At 37.5% G+C, this 15,909-nt stretch overlaps 1 protein-coding gene across 31 annotated transcripts in view; it reads right to left on the minus strand.

Moving 5' to 3' along the window:
• Window positions 1-15,909, minus strand: part of PPIP5K2 (diphosphoinositol pentakisphosphate kinase 2) — a 52,263-nt gene that overhangs the window by 35,663 nt on the left and 691 nt on the right. For 7 of the 31 annotated variants that reach the window (XM_033520619.1, XM_033520627.1, XM_033520618.1 and 4 more), the window contains exons 1-6: window positions 7,616-7,752; window positions 6,392-6,784; window positions 3,351-3,749; window positions 1,585-1,780; window positions 1,137-1,227; window positions 119-204 (exon numbers count right to left, since the gene is read on the minus strand). In XM_033520619.1, the coding sequence (XP_033376510.1) occupies window positions 119-204; window positions 1,137-1,227; window positions 1,585-1,780; window positions 3,351-3,494 (517 nt within the window). In that variant the 5' untranslated portion in view covers window positions 3,495-3,749; window positions 6,392-6,784; window positions 7,616-7,752. Of the gene's footprint in view, window positions 1-118; window positions 205-1,136; window positions 1,228-1,584; window positions 1,781-3,350; window positions 3,750-6,391; window positions 6,785-7,615; window positions 8,338-10,243; window positions 11,788-11,816; window positions 15,872-15,909 lie in introns of those variants that run through there. The other 24 variants (XR_004500543.1, XM_033520626.1, XM_033520621.1 and 21 more) reach the window with 12 other exon arrangements.

The raw sequence follows: 15,909 nt of genomic DNA on the forward strand, positions 1-15,909 counted from the left end.
CAAACCACAAAAATGAATTGTCCAGGCAGCGAAATTTAGCTTTCCACAATGTCCATACTGTTCTCCAGTGGAAACAAAGAGATGCTAATGGTTGACATTTTTTCTCTGTTCCTCTTACCTTGGGGATTGTTTGGATCACGGTTCAGAACTGCATAGCGAGGAAGTAGAATGCCTTCAGCTTTAAGAATACCATAGACTTCTCTTCTAGAAAAAAAGAACAAATATTGCACAATAAGCCAGCAAATCCTGTTAATATTTGTGGATTACAATCCATGAACAAAGGAGGAGAAAAATAAACACTTGTTTTTTTAAAAAATCACATAGGATAAAGTTACATATATAATACTCTATTTAGTAATATAATGCTTTAAAGGTCATTGACACAGCTGTACCTTTGTAGTGATCTCTTAAACATCAATAAAAATACACTTTGCAATGCCAGTCCTTTCCTCTCTGACAGTGCAACAGACATTTGCACAAAACAATTGCCTTGTTAATGGAGATCTGCAGCTGCTCATTTTAAGTTTATACAGAACACTAACTGAAGGCTTCCAAAATAGTAAGTCTGCTCACTGTTCAGAAAGCTCCAGTGTTTATGTATTTTGCTCGCTATTGTTTTATTAATGTTTGTTATGGACGACCTCAGCTCCAAAAGAAAATCTGCTTTCACTAACCACATGACTTTTGATTACCAATAACTTAAGCATCATCTTTACAGAAAAAAATACTGTGAATCACATGAGTTCTGCAATTATCTGAGCTTGTACAGCTGCTATACATACCTATCCTATATGTATTTTAAGAGTTTAAATTTTTTTATTTGCTAAGCTTTAGAAAACTGTATCATTAAATTTCTAACCTGGTCAGTCTTTAGACAGATCAGTGTAAAAACAGCAAAACGAAAAAACATATGTGAAGATTAGTAAGTGTAACATTCACTGTAATTTTATTTAAATTACTGTACAATCATGGAATCAGAGGATGGTTTGAATTAGAAGAGATGTTTAAAATCATCTAGTTCCAAATCCTCCACTATGGGCAGGGACAATACACTGGAACTAATGCTATGCAGTAACAAGAAATTTTCAGTCTCTGACAAAAATTGCTTGATTTAAAAGGTGATAAGTGTTATTTACCTGTCCTGTATGTGATACTGCATATTCAAGTCATTGATTATGAATGGATTCCTGAGTTTTGCATAGGCTACTGCTTTGTCCAGTGGGAACCCTAAAATGTTTATTAAGAAAAACATATTAAAATTACAAGACACATTACCAGTAAATAGTTTGGAACCTTTGCATTAGATCACTATTTCCACTGGCTTTAAATGTACTTACCAGCGGGGCAGCTATTCTTGTATCCTGTCAGAAAGGACTTTCTCAAGCAATGTAAACAGTATAATTTAAAAAACTTACACTTTAAAAGTAATTTGTATAATATTAAAGAAGACAAAAGAATCACTTCCTAGGAAAACCCAAAAAAACTGCAAGACAGAAAACATAAAAGGGCTTTCAAAATTTTTAAATTATTTCAAAGAAATAATTTAGATGTCACAAGTATTTATGGTATTATTACAAGATTTACCTTTAGAGTGAAAAGAAATGAGACAGTCACATAAAGGCCAATTTTCTACTGGCTCATTCAAAATAACATCCTCTTCAAATATCACCACAGTTATATACTTAAACATGGAGAGGCGTTCAAGAATTTCCTTCATTGGTTTGGACTTTGATTTCTTAGCCATTGAACAAATCCCCACTGCAATTTGTCTTTCTGGTGGCTGGAAAGGAGGTGGGGAGAAGGGAAAAATAATTATTATGTGGTCTGAAAACACAAAAGAGTTTTAGCAGCACAATACTAGAGCAGGTATTTTCTCTTAAAATTCAAGTGCTACCTTTAATTTAATTTATATTCAGGTAAATTGCTAGCAGATAACAAAATGCAGCATAACAGCATATCACACTGCATCTTCACAAAAAAATGTCCCAGGAGTGAAACTATTTAACAGCTCTATATTACTTTTTGTGAGTATTGTTACCAGAACAAACAGATATGAACAAAAGCTAAGTCATGAGTGTCGAATCTGAACAAAATCATACTTATGGCATACTCTGAAATTAACTGGTAACTGATTTTTCAATTATGTCATTTTTTTTTTATGTCACAAGGCTTCTCATCATCTAATATTATAAGTGAATTATGAAAAGGAAAACTAGAAAACAAGAAACTACTTTTGTAGATTTCTGAACTATTTAGTGCATAAACAGTTTCACTTTTTTTTGTATACTCTATATTTACTTTCACGATGAACTTCCAGTATTTTTTTTCTGTCAACAGTATTTCTAAAAGCAACACCAACCTACTGTGCTCTATAAAGAAACCCAAAAACCCCACAGAGCAATTCTTTAATTCAACTTAATGCTTTTTGAAAACCTAGTCAGCTACCTTCCCTTGCCAAAACACACTCATTGAATTGAGCTACCTCAGCTAATTCTACTGAGGTAGCTCAACTCAATGAGGTACTCTACTGAATCTAGAGTAACTGCTACTCTAGATTCCCAAGTTATTTTTAACCGTGGGAAGTGCTTTAGCAATGCTGTTTTGCATTTAGGCTTTTTAGATGTATTTACAATTAGAGAAAATTTAATCTATTCCATAAAGTGCAATGATGCAAAAAGATCAACGAAGAGTTAAAAAAATTACATGACTCATGTATAATAAAATTTAGAGTTTGTCTTAAGCAAGCTAAAAACCAATAAGCACAGTGCTCAAATACAATTCAGAACACTCTATAAAGATAATAAACTAAGGTATAATTTAAGATTAACTTATTATGCACTTTCAAAATACCAAGATAAGAAAGAACAAAAAAAAATTTTAAAAAAAATTAATTACGAAGCAATGGACAGTACACAGAAGAGAAATTCCCAATAGTTTTTTTGCTTCCAGCTAACCAAATAAATAAAACAGAAGCTTATGCCATCAAGTACATTCCCAGAACCCAAATCAAGTCTGCAAATCATGCACATCAACCTCAGTTGCCCTGAAACTGTCTAAAATCAAGCACATCTACTTCACAGTTCAAGGTATACTTAATTTTCTAGCATCCCTCTTTTCCAAACATTACTGACAGATCATTATCTTATCAATATCATATCGAATATGATTTCTCAATTTGGAACACCATTTCAGTACTAGACTTACGTGAGCTAATGCCATTTTTAAAAATAATTAAATACTGAAAAAAATTTTGAAAAAAAATTTTTTAAACCACTTTTGAAAAAAATTTGGAAATCAAAAATAATGTTCTAGAAGAAAGCATAGTAAACAAAGGTCCCTACAGTACTTACAGAGTCATACTCTTCCTCCTCTTCTTCCCCATGGTCATAGAAGTGTTCGTAATCTGTAGATCTGGCTGAATCCAGTAATCCTTCTCCATCCTCTCCACCCACAAAGAATCTGGGAGGATCATTCTCTGTTGCATTAACAGACATGGTTACAAGACCTATAGAAATCTATGTAAAAATTGCAGGCACTCTGGCAGGTGAGATCCTGGGCATGTTTCCTACTCACTCAGGAACACCAAAGCTCCTGCTCTTTGATATTGCTTGTGCAGTGCTGCCACTATGATTGCGTTGTTTACCAGGCACTGTTTAACTTGTTATCATCTGCTCATTACTCATTAGAATTGCTGCTTCAAGAAACCAACAACGTGCTGCTTTTTCCCTGAGATGGTGTGACTTTTTAACCTACAAGAAATAGAGAAAAAAAAAAAACAAACCACACTTGATCAGGGGAGATAAAATAAACTCTTCTCATTTAGGAAAAAGTGTTTGGACAATTATGTACCTCTGAGCAAAGCATCAGAAAGAAAACAGTGTGCACCACACAGAGTCTACTTTTAGAGGTATATTTAAACATGGGGAATAGTTTCAAAATTATTATCAAACTACCAATGCATAAAATTCAGAAACAGACAATGTAACTCATGGAAGTAAAAACTGGCAAATGCATTTTTTTCTTAGCTTAAGAAGGCTTAAGTGGAGAGTATATATTCTACATGAGAAATACAACAAAAATATTCTCCAATATTGACATTATTTTACTCACTATCCATGTTATCAACTGTTTTTTTCCACAGAAGTTTTGTGACCAAATGGCAATGGCAAACAGACAGTAGTTCTAATGAAAAACATAAAGCCACCACCATTAGGACTGTTAAAAAAAACCCCTAGTCTTAAAACTTGATTGAATCTTTTCTACGAGAACAAAATCTATGTGACAGCTTGCAACAGTGTTGCCTTATTTTCACTCCGAAAAATTAGAAATTACAGAGATGGACACTAGCACTGCCTTCCAAAATAAGGACTTCTAACTACTGACGTAGCAGTGAACACATATTATACCCTTTTAACTGTCATGTGAAAATAAAATATTGGCAAAATAACTTCTACACAGAAACAGACCCACAGATCAGGCATCTGTTGTTTTTACAAGGTAACTGATGCTGTGAGACATACATGGCTTTATAAGATTCATTATAATGCATCACCACTTCTTAGAAAATTAACAAGCAGTTACTTCTTTAGAAGCTCATCTGATCCAGTGCGTTAGATGGTTTATTTGCAGGTCATTACGCAAGTGCTATTCAACAGTGATGTCTCAGCAGAACTGAATTTGTTTTTAAATATCAGTCAAAATTACTTTGGCTGTCCTATGAACTAAGTGAAGCAATAGTAAATTCCCAGTGGTGATAAACCGTTCAGCTTCCTGTCTAGGGGAGGGTAAGCAAGGCAAAAGTTGCCCAGAAAGAATTTGTTCTAACTAAGAGGCTGTGGATCAATAATACCGTTTTGGTTTTGGAGACAAATTTCAGGAGATAACACCCTGGAATGAACGTCTCATCTAAAGAGAAAAAGCCCTTCAGTTAACTCCTACTTCTTCTGCGAATGAGAGAAATTGATACTGTAATAAAAGGAATTGATTCCTGCTAACTGTTAATTGATTCCTGTTCCTGTTATTAAAGTTATTATTACAAGCAATCAAAAGAATCACTATTACAAGGCAGATACACCCTGTAATACATAACATAAATAAATTTGTGCTAAAGTTATAATCTTGTCTGATAAAATTCCTAGCGTATTTCCAGGAAACCTTCTCTGATGAGATTATAGTGATATGCAGCAAGGCCAACATGATTATGAGTCTGCAGGGAGCATGCTATCAAGAAACCTCTGTCTGGTAAGATTGTAACTCATGAATATTCATCTGGAAGAAGGGCATTTCCAAGAAACCTGACAAGATTACAACATATACACCCAAAACAACATGAATATTCGACTACAAGGAGTGTATTCCAAGAGACCCCTGAAAAACCTGAAAACATATAAAAAGCACCTAGGGGCAGTTGAAGTTTGTGAAGCATGGTGAAGCAGTGCTAGAGAGCCCTTCTCTGCCTCACCCGACGCTGTTTGCCTGGTACAGCATTGAACTGAATTTTGCTTATGGCTTTTCACGATTGTATTTTTTAATAAATTCTTTTTTATTAATCAAATAGGCTACTCATTTATAACACACCCCTTTACAGATGTCACATGTTAAAACTGAGGTACAGGATGTAGTTTGGAAGATAAGTGATGTCTCAAGATGAAAACAGCCTTGAGATGGACAAAATTAGAACCACTTTAGGTTAGGTTTGGGCCTAAAAATCAGTAAATGTAAGACTAATTAGTAGACTTACATAACAACGCTTAGTATGCACATGCAAACCTGTAAGGTTATCCAAAGGACAACAAGGAAGAGAAGCCTTTGGCAAAAGACCACCAAAAGAAGACTGAAGACCCCTAACAACAAGTGAAGGGTGTGCTGTGAAGAATAGTGATGTAAAATCAGAAAAATCGGAAATAGGAGGAAACTTACAGGAAACAGTAATGAATATGTATAAGCATACAGTGTATAAGTTTAGCTTGAAGTGCCTTGTTCTGTACGTGAGGCAGGGTGGGAAGCCTCCGTACCCCAGTCAGTTTTGCTTATGCTTTAATCATACTTAATTACTGGCAAATTATATATATAAATTGTAATTTTTACTAAATTGTATTCTATTACTAAACTGTATCCTTTTATACCAAATTACTATTCAATTTACTAAATTGTATTAATTTTTAATTAATCTGTTATTAACTCAAGGGACCTAGCTGCCAAAATTCTAATTTCATTTATAACAGTATCAGTGGGTGAAAGTGAAAAAAAACAAAACAAAACACCTGCTTATTACAACAACAAAAAACCAAACCAAAACAAACAAAAAAAAAGCAGGAGGATGCCTGTAAGGCACAGAAAAAGACTGAATAAATGCTAGATATGAATTCCCAGAAACCTAGCCTCCACATACCCAGACATCCACCAACAGCAGTGAAAAAAAAACCTCAGAAAAATGCCCGGGGAAAAAAAAAATACACAGGCTGATCGTGTGGCCCAGAAAACAAAACGACAGCTGGACCCTTTTGTCTCTGGGAACGGGAAGAGAAGATCACACAGCAGCCCGGAGCAGAGCAGGTGGGAAAACTGTTGAATTTCTGGCATGAACCTCCTTCTCGCAGCAGCCGACGTTTGTGGATTTTAATGTCCTTTCTCATATTGGTTCAGCTCCTCTGAGGCCTCGGGCTCAGGGCGGTCCTGCCGGCTCCCCGGACAGGCCGAAAACAAAAACAAGCCAAACCGAAAACAGTTCAAGGGAGCAAAAATCCAAAAAGCCGCTGAGAGGATTCCCGATATAGCTTCCAGGCTAGGGGTAAGCAAAGGGAAAAAAATCAGCCTTGCTTCAAGCTCGCAAAAACACCAATCCAACAAAGAGAACGATACAAGGTCCCCGGTCCACGCTGTCAGGAGTACCCGCAGAGATTGAACAGAGCCCGCGCCCAGTGTTCCCGGGCTCTAACCTCCGCCCCTCGTTCCTCCTACTGCAGACACTTCTGGGCATAAAGCAGATGATTAGGGAATAAACTATCATCATAAAATCACCCTAAGACATATACAGAAACATCGGATCCAGAAGCTGAAACTGAACTCTGAGCATAAGGATCCTGGGCTCACAGAAGAGAATTAAAAAGATTTATTTCTTATTTGCTACGTACCCGTGGTCCTTCAATTCTGATTACAAAAAAATTACTTTCCCTTAGAATGTGAAACTGTAGCTGTTTGCCTTTCATGCAATAAGAACAAGATGAAATTTCAAACACCTAATTCATCTAACTGTAACAAAAGTCAGAAATTGGGTGTTCAGGTAAATTAATCTTGTTTATGACATGATAAAGAAAGAGAGCTTCCGAAATCCTATTTCTAGCAAGCTTCAGAAAGGCAGAGATTATTGCCAAAATATACTGGCAACTAACACAGAATTTTATAAAGGTATTAAAACCAAAAAAGGCCCCTGATAAAGCCAAAAAATGAAGTTTGTCTTGTATCACCCATTACCCAAAATATGTACATTGGTAATCAGTTTCTTAAAAGCTTTCTAAAACTGAAGATTTTCTCATAATGAAGGAAGAACAACAACTTGAAACATTCAAATAAATTGAAGGTGTTAAAACAAGACTTTTAGGCTTCTTTCCCCTACCTGTTCCTGCAGTGTACTTTGTGAGAGCAGCAGAAGTGATGAAGTTTGTGTACAATTGGTGACTGGTTATTTCATGGGGATATCCAGCATTAACCAAGTCTCTCTAGCCCAAAAGGATTACTTCTCAAAGCAAGTAAAACCCACACAAATAGCCTGAAGGGAAAAAGCATTATACTTGTCTACAAATGGCAGACAGATATAACCTGACACACTTACTTCCCCAACAGACATATCTGAAAACTCATTGTTCTGCTACCTTCCCCATTCAAGAATCTGGAGACTGTTGGCCTTACGCGTGGCAAGTACATTGCAATAGGGATTCATCTGCAGAAAAGACTTTGAACAGCCACATAGCTCGCTTGGAATTAACAGATTATTTTCTCCAAGATTAACACTGTTCATCCATTTGAAGGCAAATGAATAACTAGACTGCCACCCCATGCTACTTTCACTAGACCCCAGAGCTTTCATACTGTTTGTGAAAGTAACACCGAAGGCTATGGATCAGAAAAGGATACTGACGTTTTTCAGGCTTATAAACTACTGCATGAACTCACTGAATTGCATATAAAGTGGCATTCTGACTGCTGATGGTTGCCAGTTTATCTCCCTGACAGCAGATACTGTAAGCTACTGTCATTACCATAAATTTGTGTCAGGATATATTAAAAAAATTACCTAATTTTTAGAATTAATGCTTTCAGAAATGGGAATTAAAATTCTTATCCCACAAATGGTACAATAAAAATTGAGCTATTCCCTTCTTTCTTGTCATATGTGAAATAAAAATAAAGCAAGAAAAGAGACAAGCAAAGAGAAATACAAATTGACTGGAACTACAGTGAACAACTTACTCAAGTCCTCCCAAACACCATCTACAGTTATCTGACATCAATAATACAGTAAGATCATGCTTGAGTAAACACATGGTTCTCTAGCTGTATGCCAAGGAGAAATAATAAATGGCAAAGCAAGAAGATGGTGCTGTCTTCCTGCTTTAGAAATACTATTAGTGCTGATGGAAGAAGCTTCCAGTACACAGTGCCCTATGCAGAATTCCATCTTGCTGCCCCTTGAGCATATAAGAGACCTGCCAGCACCATTTTTCTGTATTAAGAAGTCAACAGCAGCAGCAATATAAGGGGCAGAGATACTTTATGTTTAGATCTTGCCCTTGGTACATGACCATAAGGTCATTGGACAGTGAATGTTAGACAATTACGTACTCATCTCAGCCATGAATGACTGCACTGTAAGCAAGACAAAACCCAAAGCTTTGTGTTGGAATATACACTGACCTAATTTCCAAAGAGTCAATAACGTCCAGACAACCACCTCCCACTGTGCTATGACCTCTCCAGGTAAAATTAACTAGACTATGTTCTGTTTAAACATCACCTGTTACACAAGACTTTACTTCCACAGTTTATAGATCAAAAAAATCTTCACTTTTGAGAAATGTACTGGTGTTCTTAAAAAGATTTTCAACCAAATGCGTAGCCTGTCTGCAACATGGTATGTCTTGGCCAAAAGCACAAAGCACCGCCCCCCCCAAAAATAAAATCCCAAGAAACAATATTATAAATACATAAAATCAGAGATTTTTGATAGTCTGTGCTCTGCATTCCAAGTTCTGTATTTACTCCAGTGGCACTCTACAGATTTTTCTTCCAATAGAACATCTCTCAATTTCCACAAGAATATTCTAAAGGAATTCCAAAGCATACTCTGAAAGAATAAGCCAAAACCTCATCCTCACTGTGTTAACAGATATATCCACTGTTTTCCTGTCCCAATTCCTCATGTTTCAGCAGCTCAGGAATCCAGCACTGGTGTTTCTCATATTTACTTAGACCATAATAAAGATTACTATCCCAGTAACTGTCAGCAACAAGTCAGCTCAACACAGCAGCAGTGGTCTGAGCAGTCATGAAAAAGGGGCTCTAAGTTTTAACACTCACATTTTGAATACTAATAAGAACATATACAACTCCTGTACAAACAGAAGTATTTCACCTGATTTTTTCTTCTGTCTCTGCAGCCATCAGAAGAGCAAATACACACTTGCTATACTGCACACCAATGGAAACTAATGGAACAAAACTGTAGTAAAAGTATAGTAAAAGTGCTTCTTATCTGTTACCTCAAGAAAAAAAAATGCATGCACACCATGCATTCAATAATTACAAAATATTTTTAAATTACAAACCACTCAACTTTTAAAAATGCCATTATATCAAAGCAGTGACATTTACATTGTGGAATTTATTAAACAAATAACAAAGAATCATAAGTAGTGCTCATCTGTTACATGATTCTGCTCACCTGTTATGTGACTGTTCACATATATATACATACTACTAACAAAACAGACCACTGCCCTGTGCTCTACCTCCATATTGCTCCTTTTAAAGTTTTATTTTTTACTGCTGTAGGCATTTTCCAACAGCATCCCTTATCAGCTTCCAGTAATTTAAATTATTTCATTAAAACACATTAAAATAATGTTAATAGCAATTTTTCAGATAGTCTCGAGTTGACAAAAGGTTTTCAATATCTTCCTGCTATAAGCCCTATAGCTAATATTTTCACTAACAGTACATTTAACAGCAAAAATGTTTGACTCACCCCTGCTGAGGCATTTCATCCATTTTAAAACTCCAATTCTGCAATATAATTTATGGTGTAACAAACCACCAAAGACAGTTTGTTGGGTTGCTAGTGATGCAAGAAAGAAAGCATGAAAAGGAAACAAGGTGGAAGCAGAGGACAGACAGGAAGACATGACCAGTGAAGTCTGACAGCTGAGAGCACCGAGCACGGCAATCCCAAGAGATCTCTGTGCATGTGTGACACCTTTCTACAGACGATGCAAAAAAAGTTGATAATACTTCAAACTTAAATGTGAGACCTTAGAACTACTAACAAGAACCCATATTCAATAATAGCATTTTTTCAGGTCTGACAAACTATCAGGAAGGGAGAAGAGACAGGACAGTCAAAAGGCAGAAAAAGAGGGAAAGGATGCCAAACGCAGAAGCTGCTGAAGACAATGCTGTCAGTAAACTATACCTGACTTATTGCTGCACCTTACACAGCAAGAGATACATACTCTCTCCAATTTAAAACTCGACAGAATTTAAACACAAAATTTCTCCTGGGTCATGTAATCAATAATAAAAAAAATAACATTTACATACAGATGTTGTTCTGTTCCACCATGCATCCTATGAGATGCTGAGCAGTAGCTGTCAGGATATTAATGAGACGGACAAAATCTAAAAAAAATTTATTGAGCAGCTCTATCGCAATATCTCTTAATCACAAAGTACATTATAGTTACTTCCTGATTATACTTTTACACAATAACAAAACCTCAAACCCGAACAACCTAAACAAACCAACCAAACCCCAACAATGAAAAGAAACAAATCAACACAAAGAAATAAATCAAACAATAATCACAGAAAATTCAAGGGGATATAAGGGTTTCAGGTAAGTACTAGAATTTATAAGGTCCAAGTATAGTACATGAAGCTGAGAAAAACCTTCAGCTCTCTTCATCGAAAAACAAACTTCAACAACCTTATGAAGTTTATCATCACCTTCAGTAATTCAGCTCTGCTTAGTAACAGTAAGCAAGAAACTCCACTGATGTGCAAAACAGACAAGAAATAGGCTAAAAGAGGGTAGCAAAGAAAAAAGATTATTACTACATCACACAGCTTTACAAGAACTAAGTCATCTGCTCCAATATTGCATCAAATACTGAGCTCAAAACACTGAGCTCTAGATTTCATAATATGCTAACATATTCCCTAATCATGACAAGAAACTCCCAGAAAAGATGAAAAGTAGCCTTTATTTGTTGCTTTTAGCCAGACACTGATACTGCCTACAAGCCAAGCACAGCTCTCAGACTGCCACATGAAAAGACATAATCTATGCAAATGACAACTATGTACATGCTGTCATGCCATTCTGTCTGTAGGAACACTGCAGATATTTTTTACAATGTTCCAGAAGCATCGCTATTTAGCAGTTAGGCTAATAGCAGCATTACTCCACCAGAAAAATTACAGCAGTTCCCATTCCAAAAGAGACTATGCACCTTCCAGTTTCACTGTACTTAAACCTGAAAAAACCTTCTTAAGACTAAAAGGAGTCTTCCTTGCCAGGTAAGTGCCTGCACTGGGTTTACCTGGTCAGGTTCTGGCAGTGAGTGGGCTGCAGAGGAGGCTTCTCTAAGAGACACCAGAAGCTGCCCATGTGTCAGACAGGACCAGTTCCAGTCAGCTCCAAGATGGACCTGCTACTGCCCAAAGCTGAGCCCCTCAGCCATGCTGCTGATGCCTCTGCTTATAAGGTATTTAGGAAAGGGTAAAAACTACTGCACAGCAACTGAGAGAGGTGAGAATAACTGAGAGAAACAACTCTGCAGACCCCAAAATCATTCAGAAAGGACATGCAGGAAGTGCTCCAGGCACTAATAGATTCCCCAGCAGCCCACTGTAAAGCAGGCTGTGCTCCTGTAGGCCCTGGAGCTGAGATCCACCAGCAGACCATAGGGAACCATAGGGAACCTTGGAGGAGGTGGATGTACCCTGAAGGAAGATGTAACCCACAGAAAGTCTATGTGCACTTGCAGGAGCTGTGGCACATGGAGCAGACACATGGACAGAAGTGTGTAGAGGAAGCCCAGTCCTCGGATAGGCCTCCTCTCTGGAAATCTGTTCCCTAAGATAAGACATAACTACTTAGTCATGGTGACTAAACTGTGGACCCCTTCCTGCTTCGGGACCCCATGTTATCTCCCTGTTAGCTATTGGTCATCTTATCCCAGTCTCAGACCATTGGGCCCTTTCCCAATTCTCCCCTTCCCTATAAAAACCCCAGCTTTTGCCCAGTTCAGGGGAAGATCATCACTGGCTCCCTTTGCTGAAGCCTGCCAATAAAGGACTCCACAGAATGCTACACAGTCTCCTGTCTCTTGTCTGTGCATCAGCTGGGGTAACCCATGAGCAGAGCTGAGCTGAGCTGATCACAAGAGCAGAAATCACTTCTAAAAGAGCTGATCACGTGAAGCTTCAGGCCATGCTCCTAATGGTTACCTCTAGCTGGAAACTGCCTGAGACTCCCTGGACGGCTGCTCCTTCCAGGACCCCTCTCTGGGATAGTTGATGGCAGAGCTGGGGGTCAGACAGACCCCCAGTCCCAGCCTCAAAGAAATGCTGTTCCATCCAAAGAGGACGGAGCCCTCTTTTACTTAGGGGATCATAATCAGTGCTCAAGCAGTTCCTTATGGACAAATAAAATAATATATTAGAAAAGCTATATAAAAAATGTGTCATTGTATAGTAAAGCATAACAGAATGGTTTTGGTTCAGATGGACCCAAAAGATGACCTGGTTACAAACCCCTACCATGGGCAGGGAATGTTCCACTAGACCAAATTGCTCCAAGCTTGATCTACCCTGGCCTTGAAGATATCCAGGGATGGGGCATCCACTTCTCTGGATAACCTGTGCCAGTGCCTCCACACCCTCTTAGTAAAGAACTTCTGCATAATATTTAATTTAAATCTCTCCTTCCTAATCTTATAAGTCATTCACCCTGGTCCTATCATGTCTTTGTAAGTAGTCCCTCTCCAGCTTTCTTGTAGTCAATCTCCCTTTAGTTACTTAAGGAAGATTGACTACACGAACTTAACTTTAATTAAGGTGGTCATAGAAGGCCACTAAATTTGTCAAATTTGCCATAGTGAAGTCACACTGCCTGTCATCCATCATCTTCTTATTTTCCAAGTATCCCAGGAGGATCTCCTCCATGATTTTGTTTAGTAAGTACCTGGTGGCCAATGAACGTGTTTTCTGGGGGAAAAAAAACCTACAGCACAGCTACCCGCACTCCATCTTCAGCAGTAATGTAAATTTGAAGATGCTTTTACCCAATGTTTTTCAGCTTGGTGGTTAGTACACACTTCTGACTAATAGAAAACAGGGAGCTGAAACCTCTCATACAGAAGGTAGTATATGTCCTGTTCCATTCAATTGTTCTAATCACTAAGTTACCATAATCCAACATCACATTCTTCATCCACCACTAAGTGGGTTTTTGTCAGGTTTTTGTTTTTTGGGGTTTTTTTTTTGCTTTGTTTTGATGTAGGTTGTTTTGTTTTGGGATTTTTTTTCTTAAGGTGGCCTCTGGATTGCTTTTTACAGGAAAGGGCTTGCTGATCCGTATTCCAGGCAGAAGACAGGTCCTTAGTCTGCCAAATCTTTCCAATGAGACACTTCCACACACCCACTCTCAAACATCAGGAATCTAGAAATACCTGCCTTACTGGCATTTTCTACTCTGCTCAGGAATACCTAACATTTCTCCAAATTCTGTATATCTAGGCTAGCCAACAAGCCTCAGCTGCCTAAATATTTTTTTGGGACCCTTATTATTTTCCAAGAATGATGGATGTGCGTACCAAAGTAATGTTTGTAACAAAAGTAATATTCAGTCTTATCCTCTGTATTACAATATCTTAGGGGACAGGAAACTGAGAAGAGTTGTGCTATGCCATGTAAGTCAGGAGTCTGTTAAGAGGCCAGCTTTGCAGCAAGGAAATACATGCCTTCTAAGTTGCTAAAGAAAAAGATTTCTAGTCTTAAAGCACAACTGTTCCAGTTTTCAAAGAATAATTACTTGGCTGATTTCCCCATGTCTGCTTTCTCTCACAGCAATCATATAGTTAGTTAGGCAAAGTATTTTCAGCGGTTTTGAATCACCAAACCTAAAGTAAAATAACTTAATAAATAACTTAATAACAAAGTGGGTCTTTTCCTGACCAAGTTCTTTGCTGGCAGAACTTATTTTCCCGTAACAGTCCACTAGCAGAAGAAAAGTGACTTTTCAGCACTGTAAAACTCTGAGTTTTATTTACAAATATTGCAGTGTCACAGGCATAGTTCAACTCTCCGTTTTAAATTGCAAAATAAAACATTCCCTTAACAGAAGTGTTTAAACAGCCTTAGAAGTCTAGAAAAACCCGTCTGGTAAATATCATCCTCCTACCTTCCAGACAGAAAGGCAGTGTTATTTCAAACTAGCAAACTACGCAAACTGACATCTGGCATGTGTTTAAGTGTCTCCTGCACAGCCACAGAATAGGTAAACCTTCACATTCATTAACCTTCAAGTTCTTTTCTAAATCAAACTCTATCAAATACATCGCATAAAGTAATTTATATTTGAGACAAGTTTGAATGTGTCAGGAAGACTGGCTTCCAAAATTTTAAAGATCCCACTCACAGATGTCAAAACAGCTTCTCCACATTCTCACAAAGAATTTTAATGCAACTTTGTAGAGATGAGAGGTTTTACAAAAAAAATCTGTACCCAAGCTCATTTGGCTGAGCCTCTGGAGGCCTGATCTGTTCTAATCACAACTGCCAGAAGGTTTGAACTTTCTTCCATAGAAAGAATCAGACAACCAAGAGAAGCCAATCAGTGTAAAAATTCGAATTTCTCACATATTGACCTATAAGAGGCATACTACATCACCACATACCACAAAAAAAAAAAGGTTTACATAGCAAGAAATGTTTTGGTACTGCTTGAATCAAACCTTGTTCACCCAGACAAAGATGAATTCAAAAAGAATTATGGTACTCCAAGTAAAAAAAAAACAAACAAGCTTGCCTTGTTAATTAGAGCACTAAGATGATACAGAAGGGATGCAGAAAAGATAGAAAGACACAGGCTAAACAGATAGAGGGGAATAGCCCTTAAAAAGACCAATAAAACAATACAGAAGCACTGCTACAAACAGCTGTGAACGGTATGCCAGCATTAGAAGTAGTTTGTATGAGAAAGAAAACTACTTATTTCCTTGTGGTTGTGATACTGATATCCCCAAACCCTCCTGCTTTTGACTAACTAGAGAGAAACAATAGAAGTACAAAACCCCCAGCATTTTCAAAGCTAACCAATATTCTATAAACTTCCCAAGTTCTGGAAAACCCCACGAAAACAAAAATAAATGTTACACGGGACATGCAATCTTTACAGCTCTCTCATCTCTGCTCCCGACGTGTAGTCAATTCTCAGCTTTGGGGCTGCTGGTGCTATTTTTTTTTTTTTTTTTACCCTATTTTGATTATACACAGCAATCTCCTTTGCTCCAGCTTATTTTATACTGAATTTATCATCAGTTCTTGGGATGTTAACAGGGTGTTCCAAACGCAAAGCTCCAAGAGATTACTCTATCACTTCCCCCTCCCTCCCCGTTTAAGCACACACCA

Source organism: Parus major, chromosome Z, assembly GCF_001522545.3.
Source record: "Parus major isolate Abel chromosome Z, Parus_major1.1, whole genome shotgun sequence".
In the NCBI taxonomy this organism is placed as follows: domain Eukaryota; kingdom Metazoa; phylum Chordata; class Aves; order Passeriformes; family Paridae; genus Parus; species Parus major.